The sequence below is a fragment of the Falco rusticolus genome, chromosome 10 (genome assembly GCF_015220075.1).
Source record: "Falco rusticolus isolate bFalRus1 chromosome 10, bFalRus1.pri, whole genome shotgun sequence".
Taxonomy (NCBI): Eukaryota; Metazoa; Chordata; class Aves; order Falconiformes; family Falconidae; genus Falco; species Falco rusticolus.
The window spans coordinates 9,719,568-9,745,933 of record NC_051196.1 but is presented as its reverse complement, the minus strand read 5'-3'; the positions used below and the strand labels follow the sequence as shown (position 1 = coordinate 9,745,933).

Here is a 26,366-nt window from a genome sequence, read left to right as displayed (position 1 = left end):
ATATATAATAAATAATCCTTGTAAGCCAATTACACAACAAGTGTTTGTTTGGAACAACCTTTACTGAAAGACTTGTTTGATTTATTCTTATCCTTTCTCACAACTTCACCCATAGGTACAGGTATTTTAGGCCACAAGAGTGGAATTTCACAGTCTGTAATCACTTCCTTCCAGGGGGGTGGAAAAAAATAAAACAAACTTCCACAGATTTACTGAACAATATATATGCTTGCCAACATCAGTAATGCTGGAGCAAAAGTGACCAAGAACACTGATGTATGATAGGATTTTTTAATTATCATCATTAAATCGCTTGTTAAAAGCATATGGTATTTGAGAAGTGAACTTTAAAAAGCACAGCAACAACATGGTAATTAAAACTAAGAAATTTAAGTCAACATTCTGTTCTTTCACTAAGACTTTCAACAATGCTATGAAAATTTAGCAGATGTGCCAATAAAGAGAACAACCCAAATAAAACTTTGTGATCTCATAAAAGTATCTCAAGTAAATGCTGAAGATTTTATCAGGAAGAAAATAATTGATTACTGCAGCCCTAAGGCAATAAAGTTGCATTTCCCCTCCCCTTATACATGCACCAGTAGGACTCATTGAAGGGCAAAAGAAAAAAAACCCAAAACCAAAAAATAAACCAAAAAGCCAAAAAAAATCTTCTAGAACTTGCTAGCTGGTTCACTGCACAAAGACGAACACCCCAAGATGGAGTATCTAGGATGATACTTACCATGTAACAAATTATACCACTGTCGCATTATGTATTCTATGTGTGTATGGATGCACTATTAGTCAGCATAATAGTACACACCACGCTAGCAAACGCCTGGTTGGAGCCATACGGCCTGATGACCAAAGGAATATCCAGGTAAGTGTCAATTCTCCAGCCTTCATAGCCACATTCTAGACATCTTACATAGTCCTTCAGCTTGCCTTGATACAGTTGATTTATGAGATCAGCCTGAAACAAACATATTAAACAGAGCTTTAAACAAATGAAATAGAACGTATTTCCCTTCTTTTGTTTAACAACGAAATGCCTTTTTTTAAATTAAGTCTTAATTGCACAGCTACACATTTACAATAGCATTCCGCAGCAGGACATACATTTCTTTGTTTCTTGATTTCCCTTGCCTCATCAGTGCGCAAAACATGTTATCAAATGACCTTCTCAAGCCACATTAGATGTGACCATCGAGTACACTGCAAACCTTAAGCGCAACTACAAAACTACCAAACCTGAAGTACATTTTTTTAACATCAAGCCTGATTTTGCAGATGTTATCAGATACTGCAGAGTCGCTCCCTATGTCTCCAGAGGCAGGTGCAGAAAGATAAAGTATTTGCCAGTCTACAAATCTGAAAACTGGCCTATAAGTTGGCCGCTTATCAGAATGTAGCATGTGATATGAATATATTCCATTCTCCTACACTGGAAGAGTGGGCTTGAGCTTCAAGAGCCCACAATGTAGCCCAGTAAACACTAACAGCGAGGAAGCTATCACAGGAATTAAACAATCACTTTCCAAGCTTCAAATAAAGACTAAGTATCCAGAGTTCAAAATACTCCACTTTTAACTTTTAACTTTTTAATGGGGAGGAAGACAGAAGCAACACACTCTTTAAAGTTATACATTATAGTAGCTTAACTGTTGCATCAAACAAGAAAACTGGCCACTACTGCAGACTTTCAACAACCTAGTATTTAAAATTCAGTTAACATTTTTCACAATCATCCTCAAAAAACCCCCAACAAAATGCCGTAAGAATACCACACTGCTGAATGAACGGAAGAAAGTCTTTATAAGCTTACCTGTTCTGTTTGCTTCCATTTCTGCTCCAAAGCATCAAACATGACTCTACAAAGCTCCTGTACATCATGTTGCTGCCAAGCTGTTAGAAATTGAAATTACTCTTAATTAAAACAAGAGATGTTATTAGCCCCAATACTAACTGTAGCCTGCAAATACTTTCTAAAAAGCTACTCCTTTACGTCTGTACCTATTACTTACTACACTCTTCACTACTGGGCCAGTGTTCAATTCCAGAAGCAGCTGCCTCTCAAGTTAAATTAGGAAAGTAAGCCATGAGCTCGCTCGCGATGTTCACACATAAACAAGAATTGCATACATTAGCAAGAATATGTAAAAAATACATAAATGCTAATATGTGCTGTTATAAAACTGGTTTTGACTTATTTCCCAATTTGTTTATTCTCTAAACCCCCATTTTCAACTCCATATAGTCATGTGATTACTCCATGGAAAAATCAGCAGGTTATGGGGCAAACTTACACTATACAAGTGTCAAAGACAACTACAGTGTTTGAATTTATGGAATTATCCATACCATTTTGTATGTATATGGAACGTGCATTAGACCTCTGTGATTCTAAACAGATGCAAGTTTCTCATAAAAAGCTAATCCTTTACAAACAATTAACAACCGTAATGGCAGCTTAACTACAAAAATATAAAGCTTTTTACTTTAACAGCCTAAAACTCAGATATAACTTCCTTAAAAATTAAATAGATACCACAACAAAATATCCATTTAGGATATTTTGTTTCCACTGAAACAAAGTGGATTCTAATAATTATTTTTAATTACTCTGGGGTTTTCTTCCCCATCAGCAGCAGTTCAGGCCCCTAACAGGCAGCTACTGAAGCAAATCACACAAGCTTAATAGCTGCATATTACCCTCACTACTATCCCATCCAAAACTCCGTGTAACATCTGTTGTTTCAATTGCTCTTTTTTTGCTGGTCTGCAGCAAAACAAACAGTCTTTGAAGCTGGTAGGGAATACTCGTCACAGGATCCTCTTCAGATTCTTCAAATTCCCATCTATTCACAACACAAGATATTTGACAATTAAAAATGCTCTGACAACGTTACTCAAAAAGGCATTTAAATTAGCATTTATTACATTTCAAGAGGTCTGACAGATTAGAGAAGTTAAGTGATGCTCTGTTTCTTGGGTAAAGTCAAATGAAATTGCTTTCCATTTCTGCAGTAAATAACAATACTATTCTTTAAATGTAAAAATCTAAACCAAATTAATTAAATAATTTCAAAACCATTCAGTGCACAAACACAGACATGAACTAAACTGAGTATCAAACTTGAATATAAGTTTGATGTTTTCAACATGGGGCAAATTCTTTAAAAAGGTGGTCCATACCACAAGCAGTAACATCTATTAGTATTTTACTAAAAAAAACCCACCACAAAACAAAACAAAAACCCAACAACCACCAAAAACAACAACAAAAATACATCTGCTTAAAAGCTTCTAAGTCTATCCAGGTTGCCTTCAAGTATGCTTTCCACTATCCAAAGAAGGAAATTTTGACAGCAGGAATTCAAAAGGGTCTCTGACCAATATATACCAACACAAATTTAAGAACAGGTTCTGATCCTATATACTCACTTATATAATGCATTTCTAAATTCAGGAGTCATGAAAAGTGTTTGTAGAAGGCTGTTCAAGTAGCAAGTCATTGCTTGATTTACTAGCCCCACATAACCTAAAAATGCAAGAATGAGATGGAAATAACGCAAATAGATGGGAAGTCACTTTAAGAGTTAAAACATATGACAAGAAAACTATTCTGTGGTGATGTTTACTTAAGAAATGTTGTCATTTATTGTTATTTTGCACTATAAAATTTGAGGGAATATTACAATTGCTCATTTCTGAGAGCAATGGAGAGTAATAGTTTACACAACGGAAATAATTTCCCTGAATGACACAAAGCTATTTCAGTGATAATCAATCATGTTTCACAATAACCCATATTTAGTGTTGAATACTGCACCAATAGGGACATAGGTAACTGAATATGTTAAGAGTAGATCTAAGTATTTTTACAGAAGAAACCAGAATTTGTTAACAACTACGTACTAGCTTGCTTATTGCCTGTTGTCAACTAAAAATATCCTAGTTATAATGTAAATATAATTTGTATCTGCACTGATTTGTAGTATCATCTCAGAACTATAAATTTAAAAAACCCAAACAAACAAAATCCCCCTCACTCTAAAGTGCCCGCACACATGTATATTCTAAAACCAGCTACTAAAAATCAGTGTCATTTTTATTAGCTGAAAAAGGATTTATTTACATTCATCTTACTGTAATTTTAAAATTTTCTCCAAAATATACAATATTAACAGCAATTGATAAGTAAGCAGCATATACTGAACCATAGTGTAATAAAGAAATTAAATATGCCTATTTATACTCTGAAGGTCTTAGTAGGTGTTAAAAAAAAATTCCATACTAGTAATGAAAAGGCAGCTACTCCAAACAAAACACAGACATTTTCTGTGAACACACTGTGAACCGAGTTAGAACATATATATTTTGTTACTCTATACAGATCAACTTTACAGTTACATTAAATGAAAAAGGTATGTGGCAGATGAAACTTTCTTTCTCTCAAAAGCATCTTGAACATGCATAAATTGGTGTAAAATGAATGTTGCCTTTGCGTCTGCTCAACAAACTTTCTATCAGGAGTTTGTCTCATTACCGAGCTACGATTTGCCATCCCCTCCTATCCCCCTGCGCAGCAAAGGTACCCAGACAGCCTCCCGGGATGTGCCCTGGCACTTGTCCACGAGGCAGAGCTGCACTTCCCTTCCAGAGAGTCTCCGCTCACTGGTGGGGAGCCAGGCAGCAGAGGACAAACCTCTTGGGGAATCATGGTGCAGGCAGAGAAACTGCAGCCAGGGGCTACAGCAAGAGGATTTTAGTTGACACACAGAGTGCTGAGATTTGGCAATAGCCCCTCTATAACACAGTATCGAGTGCTCATTAAGCTGTGAGTGAACACACAGCTTGAAGTGAATACTTTTGGTGATAGAATCCTGACCACTCAACTAGGGACACAGCAGTAGGTTAATACTGAAAAGGACAGGCCCTGACAGAGTTTGAAATGCACCGTCCCAAGAAAGAAAAGGATGGGCTACAGCTCTCCTGTTCCCAAAGCATACAAGAATATTGCAGAAAATATGATGTAAAAAGTAGTAGTGATGTGGGTGGTCTTAAAACAAATTTACAATTTCTTTCAAAGTTTCAAAATTATTTTGAATTGCTGGTATTTTAAAATATGTTAATATTTACAAATTAACATTGCCCTTACAAGAGAGATCACTATACCTGTCTCTGATTTGCTGAGGACTGAAGAATAAGAATAGTTCTGACTGACATAGTCATTGGTACAGCCAACAGAGCCTTCTCGTGGAAGAGGGCCTATAAATCTGTCTTGCACACTGTCATCTGTTGTACCAGACTCCTCCTGAAAACATAAATACACTAATTGTATGCAAAAGTTAGACAACAAAGTTTTACTTAAGCACCTAATAGTTTTACTTCTTTACCTTGTGGCTCAGAAATCAATTTTGCTAAGCACATCACGCAAGTTTGACAAAATTGCAGATACACAGTTGCTTGTGTAACTAATTCTGCCCTCCAAATTCTCAACCCCTTCACAAATCATGCTTCATATTAGCAGAAGCAAATACTCTTTTGAATACTGTATAATCAAATACAGTACTATAATGCATACAACAAGCAAATCTGCAATTTAGCATCTCCTATGTATCAAGTTTTTTCTGCACCGAAATAAGAGAGTCGGTTTTTTTTCCAGGTATAAAAAATGACAATTCAGTATTCCTTCAGAATCATACTCAAATTCTGATCCTGTGTACAATTATTTAACTGTGTGTGTAGGGGGGTCCCCTTTTCAGATAATTAAGTCCACAACAAAGGCTAAGTAGGCCAGCATTATGTTGACACAAGAGCTGAGTAATAAATTTTATACTATTCAACCCCCAATTTAAATATAAATAAACTGCAGCTGTGTTTATCTTTCATTGCATCACATATTTGAGAAATAGGGTATTTTCAAATATTTTATTGTGGCAGACAGTTACTTTAAGCAACACTGACAACTCTTCTTTTATATACATTTTTTTTTCCTTAAAGGTAAATTTGGAAGCAGATAGCTGCTGTTGATCCAGGACTGCAGTTTCTCAGACTTCTGTCAGTGTACAATACTGCTCTCAAACACCCAGAAGAAAAGGATTAAGTGTATGATTAAACCTGTATTGTTAAGACTTATCTCTAAACATGTCAAAGATTAATTAAATTATATAACTGTAGAAAATTACTCAAAGCATTACATAAATACTTGACAAGCATAAATAAAAACTGACAGCAAATCATCACTAATGGAATTGGTCCTACTCAGGAGAAACCTAGAAGTGCAAAATAGTAGTCTAAGTGTCTGTTGAGAATGTTCCTGAAAAAGCTTGTATGAAACATACAGTCCAATTTTATTTCATTTTCTGATCTCACAAGAGCAGTACACAATACATCTCTCTCCACCCAGCACTATAGCTTATGTACCTGAGTGAAAATTTTACTTACTGGCATTATATGAGGCTGCTCGCCATCTTTGTCTGTCAAATGCAGAAAGTTCTTTTTCCCTGGCTCAAAACCAGCATCAAGAATAGTTTTGTCACTGTTCTGATCTATTGGAGTCTGCTGAACCAAAAAACCCAAAAAACAAAAGAAACACCAAACAACACTTTTTTTGCTGTTAAAACAGATCTATCCACAATTACAGATTCCATCCAAGTGCATTGCTTGAAGTAGCTTCTGACATACTAAGATGAAATAAAAATAAGTAATTATCTAGTATAAACAAAACATATTCATTAGTAATACTGAAAGAACTTGGGAACAGTTTAAGAAACAGTGTAAATTAAGTATTACAGTGCAGTTTAATCCTTAGAAGTTGGTTAATCTCTTCAGGAGTCAAGACACTGGTCTACAAGTTTCTTGCAGAACATCAAGCCATGCAAACCATCTAGTGTCCTAGATAGCTTGTATACAGTTTGGTTTGTTTTAAAGAGGGGGAAAAAAAAAAAAAAAAAAAAAAAGAATTTCAGCAAGCATAAACGTGACCTGAAATAAACTAACATCTAGTTCTTAAGGAATCTTATCAAGTCTTCTAGGTACATCCGTAGAAATCATATTAACTAAAAACAACACTGATTTACAATAAAGCACAGAGATTATATTAATCGTATTTTTTTGGTATATAATCAATTCAAATAGGTGTAAGTAACATAGAATGCCGCTACACCAGATGCTTCTGTTAAGAAAATATTTCTCAAAGACGACCACAGAAAACAGAAAATAATTATAATGGGTATTATTATTAAAAATACATACTGATAATGAAAACTAGCATTACACCTGAATGATTGTATTAGTTTCTTGTGTTTACTGATTAAACACCTGTATCAATTAAGAGCACATTTTGAGATTAAAATGTAGATAGAATACAAAATAAAATTCAGCAAAATCAAAAAAGTGGTGTCAGTCTCTACAGACTTTTTACAGGAACTAAGTGAGAACAAATTTTTACAGGAATTTAATGAGTACTAACGCAATATGCAGTAGTGCTTCACATTCTTCTATAACGTGAAGATTTAAGTGTTTGCTATCAAAAGGAAATAAAAAGCACTCTGCCATACCGTATCAGTTACATTATCTCCATTTCCCCACATTAAATCAAAAGTTCCATTCACGTAGCCCACTTTTGATGCCACATCTTCAAACAGCCTTTTCAGTGGTGTGGAAGCTGGCAGGTTCAAGGTAACACGTTCATTCACTGTCTTGGAATTTGTGGTATCTTGTATTATACACAGGACCCTGGGTTCCTCAGCAGCACTTTCCACCTAAAATGACAAGCAGGCAACAATTCACGAGTAAAGGTAAGAACATATTTGAGTTTAATTGAAAAATCCAAACAAGACTTCACCAATAAAATGTAATACACTTCTACAAGCTAAGAAACCTAAAACTGTACTTTCATTTTTGAAAGCAGATGTACAAAAATTAAGAAGTTTCCAGTTTTGGAAAACATGTAAAAACAAGCTCCATTTTTCCAGAACAACAAGAAATCTTTGTGTGTGGATGACTGTAGAGAGATAAATTGCTCAAGTTCTGCACAGAATTTCAGCTAGTAAGCAGACAGAAGACTGCTTCAAATCAGGAACAGGCTTTTCAATCATCACTTCAAACTCCTATTTTGCTTTAATGCTATCATAAATCCTGCTGAGGCAGAAGAATACCTTTTGTGATTTTTAGGAATGCAAATGTGATTTTTAGATCTACAAGCTTCCAAATAATCTTGGAAGCTGACCATTAAATAAGAAGTTTCATAATCAAGCCACCAACTTTCTCCTACTAAATTCACTGCTGCATGAGTTACAGCAGAAAGTCTTCTGCCTGAATAAAAATTAACATTGCCAAATGGCTACTAGACAAAGTAGTCAGATTTAATCTAAACAGCAACTTCAATATACCTGAAATTAGAAAGTAACAATCTTGAATGAAGGTGACAAAGGAATAGTGATAAAATTTTACTGAGTCGAGTAAGCCAAGAAAATGGTACTTTCCAACACTGAAAATCCAGGAAGTTAAAGATCTAAGAACAATAAACTAATTCTTTTAACATTCCAAAGTTGTAGAACAGTAAAGAATAACTAATATTTAAAAACAGGTCATACAATAAAGCATCAGGTCAGTAAAAGGAGTAATTGGTCCCCAAGGACTCAGCCTTTTCAACTTGGAACCCACAGAAAGCCTAAGTAACGCATGACAGAGCACCCAAATCTCAGCCCATGGCTAAAGGGCACATCATCCAAAAGGGCAAAAAGATACACACAGTGTTACCCTGACTTTCAGTGGATGAAAACATAAATAGCATGAACTATGTTCATGCTGTAACTGTCAGCCATGTCATAAGCATCTTCTAGGGAATACAAAGAACATCTAAGCAACTTCAGCATCCCTTGTATTTCTACACAACCAGCCTCACAACATAGATGACCACCAAAGTGGCATAGTCCCTTACGATACGAACTCTTACAAACTTCTGAAAAAGGAACAGAAACATTCTAGGTGATGCTGCAACCCTTCATTTCACAAAAATTCAAGATGAGCTGACAAGTCTTCACACAACTATAACATAAAATGTTATCTGACTGCACCATCTATTCCCATCATCCTCAGGGAAAGGAAAATAAAACCACACCCTGGCCCAATCTGTGTTATGGTAGTTTGCTTCAGACTGATTTTTCTTAAGACTCTGAAGTCCAACTTATGTAAGTTCATCAAATGTAATGTCCTGTGTGGAGCTCTTCATTAACTGCATGCTCCAAAAAGATCCAAGGCACCTTTTCCAGCAAATCTGCAACTTAATCTTTACTGGAGAATTCTACATTTATGAACTATTTTCCAAGAAGACAGGCAAAACTGTTCCTGAAAGATTAACCACACATCAAGGAGAAAACACAATTGAGATAGTTGAAGTAATTTCAACATACTATATCCTCACTTTCACCCACAGCACCAACACAGCAGTACTTGAGTAGCCTAAAGTTAAATTTCAGCAGTGATTACTTCTCCTGGGTTCCTCCTTATAATTTCCCAGAACAGCTTCATTCTTCTTTTTTTGGGTAGGTGGGTGGTGGGTGTTTGTTTTGTTGGGTTTGGTTTTTTTTAGCTAAACAACAAGCACATAATTTGTCTCTTATCATGTGTTACAGCAGAGATGATGAAGGCTATTCAATGGTCTGCTTTCTTCATTTTCTGGAGAAAACAAGCAACAGCTAAAACCCAACAAAATCCTAAGATCAACCTACACTTATGACCCAGATTCCCCAGCAATGGCAGAGTCTTGCTCTGGCTGGAAGCCCACCCCTCCCTATAGAATAGTGTGGACAGGTGAAGAGGCATTTGCTACTATTCATACAGCTTCATCTAAGAAAATGTAAGTTAACTCAGATGTAATTATTCCCACAGTAATTTTGTACTGATGCTACAACTTGACCTGCTACCGAAGTTCTCCATTAGCGGCTCAATTCCTTGTCATACTGCCTTTACACAACCTTAAATCCCCTCCCCTCCTCTCTGCAGAAGATACCTATAAATTTAACTCCTCCTACTCACACTTTCTCCACTACCTTTGATAGTGGTCACTTATGACTTTTATTGGGAGTTGGTACTGAAAATAGTTAGACACACAGTATCTGATGAATAGAAGTAACATTAAGCAAACAAATTATAGAAGATTACAGAAGATTTGCTGGTTGGGTTGCTGGATGTTCCATGTCAGACAAATCCTCTCTTTCTTGTTCACAGATGTAATTCTGACAGACTGAACTGGTTTAATTCAGTATAGCAAAGGGTATTAAGCCATCACTCACACTGCCACTGCTCCAAGTTGTTCACAGCAAATAGGTAAAAGCAAAAACCACCTCAGTCCAAGTGTATTCATGGCAAGCATTCACATATACCATCTGAACCATCAGACAACAAAAAAATGCAAACATCTTGTTTGTGGCTACTTTACTATAAAAGTAGTGTAAAAGGCAATCCTGGCCAGCGATAGGCCTCCAAACTATTTTGACAGGCTGTTATCAAACTGAGTCCACAAAGTAAACACGAAACTTAGTTTTAGTCATTATATGATTTGATATATTATGACAGCTGCACAATTCCATTTTTTAATGAAAAGCTAGAGGGCCAAGAACCCATACACCAGTGTAAAAACATATGAACACATACTCAGTTTGAAGCTTCTTCTGTTAAGACAGCATTTAATACGTACATTATCTTTGTATTTAAGAACATGCACAAAAAATTCAACAGTTCATGCTCATGTTAAGAAATACACAAAAGCTTCAGCATCATGCTGTTACTATGTATCTGGGATATCATTTAATGAAGTTGATTTCATCTGTCTACCTGTGAAAATTTCTTCTTCATTTCAGCAAAGATACTTTGTCTGCAACTCCAAAACATATCCTATAGTATATAAAAACAAAATTAAGAAGTCATCATCTTTCAAAATGGTAAACTGACTTTTATTGTATAAAGTCAGTTTTATAGTCTAAGTATTATTACTGAGTTTCAAACCACCATTCACAGAATAACTAGAATAGCCCCCAAATACTTTAACAAGTCCTCTATTAACATGAAGTTCAGTACACAGTATTTTACCGTTTAAATTGTAAGAGCAGTGTTACATAAAAGGTTAGTTAAATTACAATGTAATACATTACATACTGCATTTCATAAAATAAAATAAGTGGATAAGAAAACATAAATAATTCAGGATATAAATCCATACCACCAAATTCCTTCATTACATTATAAAAAGCCCTCCAGACACAGGTAAACGTTTTACTTCAAATGGCTCAAGTACAAGATTAGCATGCAACTAATTCAGTTTACTATTACATTTATAAATTATGAAGCTATCCAGTTTGTATGAAACTGGTCCTTCATGTCTGAATTCTTTCCTGTAGAAAAGTTTTTATTAACATGAACCCATTTCGAAGTACACAGCTGAAGGTAATAAAGAAGCAAGTTATGATTTTTCTTACTCCTGATGCTCTTACAGAGAAAGCCTGCCTTAGTATCTCTGTTGTACCATTAAAAATGCAACAATAAACATGACCTGTAACAAAACTGTTTTCCGACTATGGACAAACATCAAGTTAACTAGTTTGCGAATCTGAAGCATTGCACTTTGTATTTTTCCAGAAAGGAAAAACAGGAAGTGAGGATGAAGATGCTAACAACATCATGCTCTTTTCCAAATTTCTTCAACTGCACCCTCAGTCAAGATTATCAAAACATAAAATACTGACATAATCTTTACTGACGTGCCCTATTTGCCCCACCAAATGACCTACAAAAATAGCCTAGACCGCTGCATTTAACTTCTCAGCAGGATGACAGAAGACAGGATTTCTTTCTTTGCACAAAGAGAGCTGAAGTTCCAGTTTTGAAGTTTCAATAATCCAAGATCAGTAATTGTATCTAGCATTTTTTTTCTTCACACACCAGCCTGTAATTTCAGATTTGGCAGAGGTTTTAAAAATAATTTAAAAAAACAAACTCCAAACACCAAAAAAACCCCAACCCCCTCCCCACTCCAAAAAAAACCCAACTGGAAAACAAACATCACAATTTAAATGTTTTGTTGCTTACCAGTTTTACCTGCTCTCAGTTGGAAGTTACATACATTTTGCTGAAGTGACTTAAAGGTTAATAGAGTCCTGGAAGCATAATTTTGAAACTGCTGATTTATAATATGACAATAGCCATCAAGTATATTGCCCTGTGCGGAAGAGCTAAGTCTTCCAATTTTCCTCTTAATCCATGTCTCCAAAGAACCCTTACTTTAGCCTGAATTCCTTCTCTCCAGAGACAGACAAGTTAAATCCAGTGTACACAGAAGCATGCATAATTTCTAATGTGCTATTTCATTTGGTGCATGTAGCAGAGGGTGGAAGAGGAAGACAGGCTCCAGACATCATCTGAACTAGACAAAAATATGTACTGGTTGCTTCCTTTACAAGAATGCTTTTATGCTGGTTTCTCAGCTCTTGATTTCTCAGTAAAGGACTGCTGAAAGATTTTCCATGAGTTATTTCACTTCATAAATTCTGAGTGGCAAAAGTTGTTTTTCAATATTCCACAGAATTCAAACAAATCAAGTTTACCAACTGTACTGCTTATATGTTGTTCAGGAATTTTAGAAGTAACTAAGAGACTTCAACTGCTCTGACAAGACATCACAAAACCACAGAGATGTGTCAACTTTCAAACGCAGCATTCCCTACTTTTCAATTAAAGCATTCACCCTATCACACTCTAAGAATATACTTTTTAACAACCACTAGTTCAACTCTACATTTTACAAAAAAGCCCCTTTCACCATGGAAATTTATGCTTTAAAGTATGATTAAGAGAACAAAGATTGTACTACACATAAAGTTGCCTAAGTTTTACTGTGATAAAAATGACACTGGAATTCACCAAACCATTTATTTATTACACCTCACAAAATAGATGAGCATATTAACTACATAGTTCAAGGGTTTCAAACTAACATACACATGGTATTCACAGGTATCTACAAAAATTTTCTACTGCCTTTTCCTCAGGAGAAATAAGGGCAACCACTCTGGCAGCAAGCCCATCTATCTATTCTGTACTTGTGAGAAGTCCTACAAAGAAATACTGTGACATTGGATGCACACCACCAGCAATAGTAAAATAAGTTGCAGACCCTCAACTGCATAAGCATCTGAAAAGGCAAATGCATACTGCCACTTAAGGTTACGATTTAGGAAACCATCCTATGATTATTTTATTACAGACATCTTTCCAAGCTAGTATTTTGGTAAATAAGTATTTGAAATCCTAACTTCAAACGTTAACCTTTTAAAAATATTAACACACTGACACCTTCACCCCAAGTCACTCCATCTTTTACACTTTTCCATTTCTAGAAAGGAGATTATGTTCCCAAATCTGCATGCAGAAGACTTCTGACTATGTATTAGACCAGACTTGCAAAAGATTAACACAAACATGCAATCCACGGAAGTCTGACACGGGTGGACATTCTAGAGCTCCACACTACATAAGTAGTTACCCCATGTACCTTTCTAAAAATATATTTCATCTTTTTTATGTTAAAGTTCTGCATCTGTAAGTTGCAGAGGATAAAATATATCGTAGTGCTTAAGTAATTCAAGCTGTAATTCTGTATATACTAACAAAGAAAGCATTGTTATTAGTGCCATCTGCAAGACTGACACTAGCTTTGATGATACATGTTCTGTATTTGTTGAAAATAGAGGAACAAAAAAATTAGTGTTACTAGATCTGTCAAAACTATATTCAAATGCTGAACTGTAGTGGTTTTAACACAGCATTTAGATGTGGCTTGCTATTTTTCAGCTCTGAATCACTGGATTAATTAAAATTCTATAGCAGCACTTGACTAACATTATGAGGACAAACCAATACAAACATTTTGGTTTTCAAATGACAGAAGATCCTCTCAAGACTAATTCCTGCTTCAGTTCTTTTATAAAATTATTATCAGAGATTGGAAGTGAAACCTATAGCTAAGCTCAGACTTCATGTAGATTCTACCCAACATTTCCAAATTCCAGTATTTCAAATAGGCAAAAATACTGACAGCATAAATCAGTAAGAAAAATCACAAGTTTCAGGTCAAGAGTTTAAATAACAGATGTGTAAAGTTTGACTGCCAAATGAAGTTAATGGCCTACTGAGACTTAAAATTATCACCAGTAGAAAAGTTCCTACATGTCCACACCCTATAAATAATTCTCACAAATCACTACAATAGAGGAAAGACAATGAGATCTGTAGCAAGTGGCAATAGCAGACATGATACTTACATTCACAAAGTGACTTGGATGATTAAGCCTAAAACAGCAATTCTCAGACTTCATGTAGCTTCAGCAACTTAAGACTACCACGTGAAATGCACACAAGTGACTAGCGCCTATCACATTACTGCTGGTCAAACTTTGGGGTGTACATTCCAAGTCTGTGTAACTGACCGGGTACACATTTCCAGCAATTACAAGTACAAAGTGAAATTTGTTAGCTTCAGTTACAAACACGTAGTTTGCACTTGTACATTTTACTTCTAAAGTATCATTGTATACAAATGTTCAGACATTAATTACAGTTCAACCAAACAGAAGCTTGTTTCAACTCTGTCAACAATAACAAATTGCTATCAAATCAGCTCCTTGAGAAACCACAACCATACTTCAAGAATTCCTTCACCTACTCCAAGAGGTCCAACCATTAAACACCACATTGGACACATACTGACAGCACTGCATTCTGCACAAAATGTGAAGACCGAAGACCTTTCAAATATACAGCAAGTAAGAGAAGAATAATCAGAGCTAGATTACCATCTCCACTCTAAAACCTTTCTCCTTACCCTGAGCATTTACAACTATGGACTTCAGAGAGTCTTACAGCCCACAACTCCCTTTTGCCCACAGCTGGGCTAGTCATGCTCTATGCTTTTTCCCAGCCCAACAAAACTCTCCTTACAGAGGCCAGCTTCCCCGATACAGCCAGATGAGCAGGTCACTCCTCTGGGAAGTAAACAAGGGGTGATAAAGTCCTTAGAATGAGTGAAGCATTGAGCAGGTGGTCTCCACTGCTTTGGACACTGCTGTAGTTACTCATCTACTGAAGAAAAGAGAAATCGGACTCACATTTGGCTTTATTTCTGAGGACAGATGCAACTTCTTAAAAGACAACTTACTAGACTAATTCTGTCAGAGCATTCTGAGTTGTTATTCAACAAAGGAGCCTCACGGCAGCTCAGTTTGAGTTAATGAGGGAACACCGCACTTAGAATTGTTACAAATGCCTGAACCAAAACATACTTCACGAAGAAGTATTTTACAGAAGGCTTGTGGCAAACTGAATACACTTTTTAAAAACACTGATCCCAGGAGGTCTCCATAAACAGAATCATTTTGAGCTGTTAACTTGATGTATCTTGTGTTGGAACATTTCCTGTGACAAAATAATTCTGAACAACCTTTAGACACAATCATTTGATTTGAATTTTACTAACTTTGTGGTATCAGTTTTGTGAGTACCTGAATAACATATTTTATCCTCAACTTCAAATTCATCATTATACTTGGAGAGACTTCAGGGAAAATCCTGAAGTGTGAAACTGAACAGAGGTCTTCTGTCCCATTACTGGTTGGGAAAAAAATGCCTCACACCAAGCCTGAAATACCATCCACATTCAAGAACACATATCCTGACTGACCACTGTCCTAATTACTGAACCTTTGACCCCTCACTTCCACCCCAACCCCCCCCACTGGGACGGGATATCAAGGATTCACCAGTCTTAGCAATGTCCTCTCTGTCTATCCTCTTGATTAGGAACAAGACTGGAAAACAGGAAAAAACTACCAAAAAGGTGTGTACCTGGCCAGGCCAGGATAGAGGTGATTTTCTTCACAGAAGCCCCTAAGGTGCTGTATATTAGATTTGTGACTAAAAAAATGCTGATAACACAATAATGTTTTAGCTCTCGCTGGGCAGTATTTTCATAGCATCAAGGCCTTCTACAATTCTTACCCTGCCCTCCCAGTGAACCAACTGGGTGGTTTGTAAGAGGCTGGGAAGGGACACAACCAAGCAGGTGACCCAAACTAACCAAAGAGATACTCCATACCACGTAACACCATGCTTTGTAACAAAAGGGAAAGGAGGAGGTTTAGCTATTTTCCATCTCTGCCTGGAAATTGGTGGGGCACTGGTCTACCCATAGGACACATGGTGAGTGACCGCCTTTGCATCCCTTGTTTTGTTTATTTGGGTTCCCCCACACACACAATTCTTTCACCTCTTCTTCAGTTAGACAATTTTATTTCAACACCAAAAGTTTTCTTGCTTTTCCTTTCCTCTTCCTCTGTCCTACAGGGGGTGGGAAGTGAGTGAGCAGTTGCATATTGCTTAGCTGCCTACTAGGGCTAACATACAACAGGGTGATTTTGCAAAATAATCTTGAAAGTGATATCTTTACATTTTAATTTTGCATAACTGAAATGAGACTTTCGTTTGTTCATGTTTTTATCACTACTGCTTATCAACTTTTAACACCCATTCACCTCTGCTGGATCACAAAGACTTCAGCCAACTTCCCCACCCCCACAATTACAGTTAGAAAGACTTCAGAGACAGTGCAAGGACAGTCAATAAAAACTGACAAAATATTGTTGAAAATTGTCAATAGAGTAAAAATCCAAGTGTCTTCAAAACGGGCTAGCCCAATCATGCTCCCCATTACAAAGCCTGAACTCCCAGTTTCAACCTCGTGAACCCTTATCTATGTCAGTTCAAACTGCTTCACTGTTTCACTTAAACACATCTGCAGCATAACATCCTTAGTTACACTGCTTCCCCTCTACTTCAATCTATGGTATTTATCTATGCTTTCCTCTCATAGTATCTGATACACTTCAAAGGAACAAAATTGATGCCTGAATAAGATAACTCATTAAGACCACCGCAATTAAAAATAATCATACACTTATACACTGATATGAACTGATATGTTCACAAACTTCTATTTTGGAAACTCAACCTGTAAGACGGTGATGAATTTACAGTGCACTAGTAACACTTCACACATACACAGCAGCTTAAAAACGTTGAACACGGCAATGCTTCAGTTACACAAGCAATTAAAGATTGAATATCAGCAACTGCTGCCAGAAGAAGCAGTCTTGCTCCCACCTGCTCATTTCCACCCCAACATTATCCCCTTTCTTGTGCTGGTCCTGGTCATGCAGCTACATGTTGAGCAGGCTCACATTGCTAATCCTTCTTAAAATTAAACACTTCTGGTTGGTTTTTCAGTGGGTTAGCTTTAACCTGAGTCAGCCCTCTAGCTTCTCAACAGAATCTGTAACTCTCCTGGAAAAGGACTGAGTGATAGATACAACAGTACCAGCATAGTAGCTGTAGTATTTTAAATGCATGTATTGTATGTAGTAGTACTTAGATTACTAAGTATCAACCACCCGGACATACTGCAACTTCCTTTGGTATCCTGAAAGATTGAAATACACCCTTCGTCCTTAGGTATGGGTCTCTGTAAACGTCAGTGCTGCTCACAGGGCAAGAGGAGTAACCCCAGAAAAGTGAAAAGTGCCATTACTGCAGCAATCCTATTGCTTTTACCCTCACACCACACTCACTATTTTCAGCCTGCTATAGATACACGGTAACTACGGGAGATCACAGAAGGTGGCTGGGGCCACACCGAGACTAACCACCTGGCTAAGTGAACCCTAAGAATGCTTTCCTATGGTGGATGACCTGATACAGAAAGGAGAAGAGGTACAAAATAGAATTCTGTAGCAGGGCCTCTGTGATCTTGTTCCTTTTGGAAACAGGGGTACAGAGAATCACAGAATGGTTTAGGTTGAAAGGGACCCTTGAAGATTATCATCTAGTTCCAACCGCCCCTGCCATGGGCATGTTTTAATCTCTGCCTCATGTAGATTATGGGTTCATTTGTTGTTTTCAAAGACTACCTCCTCAGAAATGCTTCTCTAGTAACAAAATTTTGTTTAAAAAAAATTAGCAAAAGTGTTTGCCACTGCACTGAAAAGAGTTGCATGCCAGCTGTTCACTGTCACTCCTGTAAAATGCATATGGACAGATTATTTTTATAATATATACACACTTCAAAGTCTAATACTTCCAACTTTCTGAACATGTGCAAAAATAACACTAAACCTCAGAAATAAAGAGTATGTTATGAGGATAGCATTTACCTTTGAGAGTGCGTTCCTACTATTGTGGATTGCTGGGTCATTTGTAAAAAGCATTTATAAAAACAGAAATGACAACCAGAAAAGGTTGGTATGGGACCACAGATAAGTACATGTATCCAGGGTGTTCAAAAGACTATGGAAAAGGATACGGCAACGGGGGCACATGTCTGGGGTCAGGTGAACTAGAGATCAAAACACGTGCTTTTCAGTTTTACAGAGGCTATTTTCCACTCAGGTTCTGTATTTTAGAAAACTTCAAATACATCTGTCTTAATGTCTTGTAGAACCAGTCTCCTTACACTTACCTCCTAATAGTCTTCTAAATACGGTAAATTAAGGTGATTCAGGATTAGTTACTTCCCTTAAAAATCAGATATAGCAACTGTCAATAACAAAAGCATACAGATATTTCCTGGTCATGCCTACAGATCACATAAGAACTCTTAAAGTTTGCTGTTATCAAATGAAGGAAATCAATAGGTAACAAAGAATACATTCACAGTAGTAACAGACTGAGTTTTAAAATCTAAATAGTGGTTTTTTAACCACTGGACATTTTGAGTATTTTGCTCTCTTATTCTTAAAGATTGTAATTTCAACTGATCATATCTTCTTTCATCCTATGACCCTGAATTGTTTAATTTCCAAGTTTTAGTAACCAGGCTAAAGTAATTGTGAAAACTAAATGAAGTTCTCTGTATCTGCAAACTGCCAGCCTCTGTACATTCATTACAGTACAAACTTTATATTCAGATCTGAAACAGCCTCATCGTCCTTCTGTTTGCATCTTCTCTCCACCTTCTTAATCACCATGCTCCTTGTTTTACCTTCAAAAAAAAATTATCTGAAAAACAGGGGACGCAAGAACATCACAATTACATGTTAATATATTAACCTATAACCACATCATTTGTTTCCTATGGACAGTCACACAAGTAGTGGAGATGCTTTCACACTTGCCCTCCATTCCTTCAAGGATGGAACTACCATGAGCTTTATTGAAACATTTTTCTATGCTGCTAATATTCTAAAGGACTTTTTGCTGGATTGAGTTACAAATGCAATATTAGTATAGAAACAAATTAAGAGTCCAGACAAAAATAATAAAAGACTTTTCTTTTTTTCTGGACAATTTTGAAATGAAGGTTTACTTGACTACAAAGCCACCAACAGACACGTATGCTAAAAAATTAAATTCTTGTACAGTTTAGAGATTAAAAAATGTGAATACAGTGGTAATTTTTAAGACTAATAACTCTAATTTTAAACCATCCACCTGCTGCTGAGGGAAGATGAAGAGAACCTGAAGAGCAAGATGGTCAGCAGGGATTCTTTGTGTAGTTCTCTAGCAATATTGCACAGAATAAAGGATAATAGTTAAGAACATAAGTACCCATGAAGCCTGGACAATATCTCTATCTGCTACCACTACCATAAAGGGCTCCAGAGAGAACATGCCTCCACAGAAGGTATGAATATAATAATGTATATATGAGGAAGGACCTAGATGATTTTTCCATATATTAACTGATGAAAATATTTTATTTACAAAAAACAAGTTAAAGTAGTACTTTCATCTGCTGGTTTTTTCTCTTCCTTCAGTCATTGTTACTGACCTCAACACAACACCTACACAAATCAGCAAACATAACTGCCTTCCTTTAGCTCCTGCAGTACTCTGCCAGACTTCTTCAAAAAATGCCATTTACATTACTCTGTTTGCAGACATTATTTACAGTGAAAACTGTCATATTATATCAAGTATATGTCTCCATACAGCTTCAAAACCAGAGCCTTCACCAATCCTATGGAATTCATGCATGCTTCCTCATGTTACTTAAAAAGGTTTTCATCACGTGATTATTGAAAAGATACACCTGAAACTGCAGCACAATAACCAATTTAAGCTATTCATAATACTGTCAATCTAAAAATAACGTGTTGTCATTTTTCAGAAGCACCTGAAGTATCCTTGTGGTTACAATTTCAAAGATTAAATTGAATGATGTGGTTGTTACCCATTAATTTTTTCAGAACATGGCCAAGACATCCTTTTTAGAAGTTACACCTGCTACTGCTGCGCTAAACCATTTCTTCAGCGCAAGCTGGTTACGTGCCAAACTTTGCAAAAATCCCGAAGAAAATACTACATATTTCACAGTGGCTGAAACTGTGATCAAGTTGGTTATTTTATCAGAAGTTTACAAAAAAATTCCAAGACTTACTAGCATTTTTCAATTATCAGTTCTTTGGTTACTAGTGGCATTATTTTGAGCATATTTTGTTCAAGGCAAGAAAAATAACATAATGATAAACAGGCAGCTTACCTGAAGGTACATCATATTAATTCTCAAAGGGATAAAGTGTTAAATATCAGCTTAAAGTTTTCAAAAAAGGAAACAAAAAATTTTTTCAAACTGAATAAGAAGGCTGAGTATGTATATTTAACTCAATCACCCAATTTTCTACAGACATAACTTTCACACAGTTTCTTCCATAAACCCCAATATATTTTCAAATACAATAGAGCAGGGGTCCTCAAACTTCTTAACCAGGGGGCCGGCGTGCAGATGAAGTGGCAGGCAGTCATCTTCGGCTGCTTGGTTTACCCCCCCAACCCCCGTGGAGGCAGTTGCGGGGGGTGGGGGTGGGGGGGGTGGGGGGGTGTGGCGGGTTTCTGTAAATACCGGGGCCAGATTGAGGACCCTGGGGGGCCGTATCCAGCCCACGGGCCATAGTTTGAGGACCCCTGCTATAGAGAGTAGAGCTGTGACCAGATATATCAACACCTGTACGTATTTTAGTCCATTACTGCATCAATTGTAATGTACTAGGGAAAAGGTTTAAAAGAACATCCACTCCAAGCTGAATTCTGACAGGACTAAAACACGTAAATGAAAGTTAACACAAACTCAGTCTCCACAAGTTTTAATCTTGTATTAATATCAATAAATTCTATCAGCAAAAGGAAGTTGGATAATAATGACTTTCATCAGTATTTGTGTAGTAGGACGATTTGTATTTTAAACTATGATGCAAGGCCACGTTGATCTAAATCCAGGGGTACTTGGGTTTTAAAAACAACAGAAAATAGTTGGTGGACTTCACCTAGTTAAAAATGGCAACAAACAAAACATCAGAAACTTCTGTGTTGTAGGCTGAAATTCTCAGCTCAAGGATAATAGTGTAGAATGTAATATCAACAAATCTTTGAAGTATTCTCTGCCTTCAGATAACTACTACATAGCTTAGGAAAAAGTTCATGACTAGTTTGAGAAACACTGTGTAGCTGCACAAAAAAAAGGGGGGGGGATTACATTTATACTACCGCACTCATTTGGTTTAGAAACTTGATTTAGAAGTCATCAGACACCCACAAAACACTAGAGAAAACTGTGTTTCTTGTTTGTGATGTTCAAAATGTATTACTGCAAAAAAAAAAGTAAAATCAAAGTGATAGGTCAGTTGTCAAGATTATTCTACTGCGTAGTAACTTTAGCCAGCAGCATTTAAAGACTGTGGCTACAGTACCACGTACTACCTAAGAAGCAGTTAGCACCTATTAGGCAAAAATTTTTCATCCAGTGATCTCGAGGTGCTATTAAATAATTTCCTGATCATCCTTCTCATACTATAGATTAAATACCCAGATGTATATAGCAAGGGGAACTAAACTCCGACTGGGAAACCCAGTGGCTGAACTAAGCAGTGAAAGATCTTGCATTCTACTCTCATGTCTTATTCACCAAACTGAAGTACTACTTGAATATCATTCAGAAGGCACCTGTTTGCAAGGAACAATGACTTGGTGGAATTCTGTGTGGATTTTCTGTCTCTCAAATTTGATTTTCAGAATATTTGTTCAGTCAATGAAGTAGTCAGTTTCTCAATTTGTCACAATCATACCTTTATGTTTTACAACAGAGTACATGAGAAGGAGAGCATGAAAAACTGATAAATTACACAAGCTGTAACCACTTGTAGAATCTCTTTGTACATAGGAATGAAAGAACAAGGATGTCACCAGCACTGAAAAGATCAGTACACCTTTACTAAATAGAACTGCAAAATACCTTAATCAGATTCCTGCACTTCTACTGAAGTTAGAGCGATACCCATCAAGAAACGTATTTTATTTGCTCAATGCGTAAGATTAAAATGGATTCATTACTGTAGGGGTGAAAAAACTTAAATTAGTTAGCTGAGAGAGAACTCTCACTATTTGATTTAATGGCAGCAAGTACAAAGCATATATATATATTTTGACAGGTGCACTTTGGATACTTCATGCTGGAACATGTTGAGAAAGTATCTGCACAGCATTTATTTAATTAGTGGCACAGACACTTCAAAAACCTCATGGCAGAACATACTTCTTATATTCTGACCAATTCCTTCCATATTCTGACCAATCCTGGGCAACATTCACCAAGTTCTGACATGTCTTGATTTTCAAGAAAAGTCTTAGTGAATTTCACTTACATTACCAGTAAACAAACATGCATCTAACTTCCTCACCAACTGTATTGATTAGAATATTTTATTATTTTCTATTTGAGGTATATTTGCCCAAAGTAAGTTTTAAGTCTACTTTTCCTATAAGTAACGCTGAAAGCCATAGAAGTATTTTCCCTTCTAATAGCACCATTTTTTAATTTTCATTATTATCTTACTATTCCCCCTCCCCCCCAAGGACTACTGTTTTGCTGGACTAATGGGGGAAAAATTATACCAAATAACAAGGCAATTTTTAAAGAACAAACCTAGCATTTACTACCAGGGTGCAGCAACGTCCTGTATGCTACTCAATGCCTTCTTTTTTATTGGATATAAAATACTACTAAATTAAATGACTTATCTTTTGGATGAAAAGAAGAAAGGAATTGAGGACTGGAAAAAAAAAGGAACATAGACCAGTTCACACTGAATCCCACATCTTATGAACAATTCTCATTGTCCTCACCATAAGGAATTACTGGTCACACAATTACAGAAAGTTGGGAAAGTGCTGGGCAGCTGTAGGGATGCAAGAACAAATTTACTAAATGCCTACATAACTTGGGCAAGTGTCAATATAAAAAGAAATCCCAATACTCTGTTATTAGAAACTGCATAAATACATCTGTTCCAAATGAAAAATAACTTTATGCCAAAGTTATGAGCAAGAGAAAATAACAAGGCCCAGATTACCTGTACTTCAGATACGCAGCTGATCCTATGCAGTGTCCAAAAGAAATTTTTTATAAAAGACTAATAAAAGATACTCCAAGTGAAATTACTAGTATTTTTTAATCCATAAAAACTATTAGGCTTTACAAGACCTAATAAAAAAAAAACATGCAATATACTTTAAAAACAGCAATCTGAACCATTTTTAGCATACACAGATACATATAAACAAAAACTAAAGACTTATAAACAGCCTAATACCTATCTTTCCATTCTTAAAACAGAGAAGCTGTTAATATTATAGATACCTACTACTACCATATCTACCATGGCATCATATAAACTCATAGGAAAGAACCAAAATCCTTTTCCCATCTACTCCTTCAGATGGTTAGTCATTCCCCAGACTGGCCTAAAGCAAACAACATTACATTTCTTCCTGCTCTTTTACACTGGAAGGCAAATAAAAATATGGTTGTGTACTCGTCTTTAGCAGCCATTGATTCACATCCCAGTTTAATCTTTGAAACAGCACAAGACAGTGAGCTATACAAGCAATACTACTCAGCCCATTGGGAAGGGACAAAACTCATGAACTGTAATCCTTTATCCAGCCCTAAAGGGCAGAAATGAAACTCCAAATGATCTGCTTAGCCTCCAGCTGCTGACAACGGCATAACAGGAATATTTAGAAGGCTGTTGAGAACTCGGTGACCTGGAGAATTCTGTTTACCTGTACCTCACAGTGTTCTCTGCTCATTATAAAAGTATTAATGAATAGAGTATTAATGAATCTCAGAAGGATTTAATGTGAATGCATTTATTAACTTCCTATCAATGGAATAAAAATGAGGGTATACTGAAAAACATTGGAAAAGTTGAAGATAAACTTCTATTAATATATATATATAGATGTATATATAACCAGATGGGCTTAATACAAATAGCTAATCTGTTTTCCCCATCAATTTTTCTTGTATTCTGTTCAGTGCCATTACTTACAACATGCATAGGTACAGAACAAAGAACTTGAGAAAGCCTGCTGAGAAAAAGCAACTTGCACTAGCATTATCAACGTACAAAGTTTATAGATTTCACACTGTGTGTTCAAGATATCCGTATCTATAACAACATTCATTTTCCTTCACCCGTACCTCCCCTCCCTACAGATGAAAGTGCATTCAAAATCCTAGTCCAATGAGTCAGTTAAAAATACACATCTGAATCATATGTATATTCTGAATACAACTTTAAAGCCAACAGGGATTCTATTAATACATTAACTGAAGAAACAGCCTCAGCTAGCTGCTTTTATTAATCACCTTGTCTGTTCCAGTTAACTACAACTAATACCACAAGGTTTCTCCTGCCAGTCTCCTTTATCTCTCTGTTTATTTTTAAGACAAAATATCTACGTATACTAGCTACTACCTTCTATCCCTGGTCTTCTGTTTTTGTAGGTGTTTGGGTTTTTTTTAAAGCAAATATTTAGGCATACTATCTACTACACTCCATCCTCTGTCTGAAGTTTCTGAAGGTCTCTCTTCCCTGCAAAAAAACTTAACACAGTCCTTGAAACCTTAGTATTTTATGAAAGCAAAGAAGCGGTGAAGTTACCTTTGCCCTACATACATTCTGTACTTCCCTGTACAACTGTATGCATGAAATTTGTTTCTAGAAGTCAGTGTTTGTTTCACAGTTCTGATCAAGGATACCATTTAAGGATCAGCACCTCATTTTGCTAAATTCTACAAAATTCAAGTCCTTGCCTCGCAAAGCTTCCCATATGAATACATGATGGCACAGGCAGATGCAACAAACCACACACATTTGACAAAAAACAAGAGGGATTGAATAATTTATCAGAACAGTAAAACTGTCAGAAAAGTTGGCTAAATCTGTAAGCGTACCTGCTCATGAAGTAAAGTTTCTGCTAATACTACTCTATGAATAACTGTTTCCAAACATTTAACGCCATCACTCAAAAGACTCCTTCCCCTGCACAGTATCGCTTTTACTTGACACGTGTCATCTGCCTATCGCTGCAGGACAGAGGCTTAGCCTTCCTCTTTCACGCAGGCTCTTATCTTTAGCCTATGGCCAAAAACAAGCCTTCTCCCTTCCTCCCGCAGCAGAGGAGAGATGAGGGGCCCACAATTAAGGAAACTCAACCCACTGCTGAGCCGGGCCACACTTTTTCCGGCACCCCCCGCAAGCACTACCGCCCGTTTATCCGCAGCGCTTCGCGGCGGCGCCGGGGAGGCACGGAGCTGCCCCACGAACGCGGCGGCCCCCCCGGCTGCCATTTCGCACGCCGGCCCCTTTCCCTCAACCGAGGACGTCCTCGGGCACCCAGAGACGCGCCCGGCCGCCGGGGCCTGCTCTCTCCTCTGCTCCCATCAGCTCAGGGCCGTCACCCGGCTGCCCTCCAGCCCGGGGCCGGGCTGCCCGCCCGCAGGGCTCCGCACAAGACCTCTGACACGGGGAGCGGCCCGGCCCGCGGCCAAGCGCAGGCGCCGCCGGCCCGGCCCGACCCCAGCCCCGCCGCACGCAGGCCGGCCTCCCCACATGCCGCGACACGGACAGGTGCAACTCCCCGGCCGCCTGCGGGGTCCTGCGCGGCCCGGCTCGGCCCCGGCCTCCTCCTCCCCACACCAGCCCACACGGAAAAGCCGCCCCTTCCCCCCGCGCACCCCCGGCCCGGGCCTCCGTAGGCCAAAGGCTGCCCGGCCCCCTCACAAAGACGGGCCTTCCCTCCCGCCGGGCCTCGCAGGAAGACAGCGAAGCCGAGCCAAGCCAGGCCAGGCCGGGCCGGGCCGGGCCAGGCCTCCTCCGCCCTCCCCGGCCGGCTCCGGCACCCCGGGCCTCCCGAACGCCGCAGGGGCCGCCGCCGCTACCTCCCCCGGCAGCGCCTAGTCCAAGGCTCTC

General features: G+C 37.6%; 1 protein-coding gene across 4 annotated transcripts in view; it reads right to left on the bottom strand.

Annotated features, from left to right (window-relative positions):
- The window catches only part of USP47 (ubiquitin specific peptidase 47), a 59,779-nt gene that overhangs the window by 33,194 nt on the left and 219 nt on the right, over window positions 1-26,366 (bottom strand). For 2 of the 4 annotated variants that reach the window (XM_037403387.1, XM_037403385.1), the window contains exons 2-9: window positions 10,849-10,908; window positions 7,569-7,772; window positions 6,454-6,570; window positions 5,182-5,320; window positions 3,448-3,544; window positions 2,716-2,861; window positions 1,829-1,908; window positions 827-976 (exon numbers count right to left, since the gene is read on the bottom strand). In XM_037403387.1, coding sequence (XP_037259284.1) covers window positions 827-976; window positions 1,829-1,908; window positions 2,716-2,861; window positions 3,448-3,544; window positions 5,182-5,320; window positions 6,454-6,570; window positions 7,569-7,772; window positions 10,849-10,908 — 993 coding nt within the window. The remainder of the gene's footprint in view (window positions 1-826; window positions 977-1,828; window positions 1,909-2,715; window positions 2,862-3,447; window positions 3,545-5,181; window positions 5,321-6,453; window positions 6,571-7,568; window positions 7,773-10,848; window positions 10,909-26,366) is intronic. The other 2 variants (XM_037403386.1, XM_037403388.1) reach the window with 2 other exon arrangements.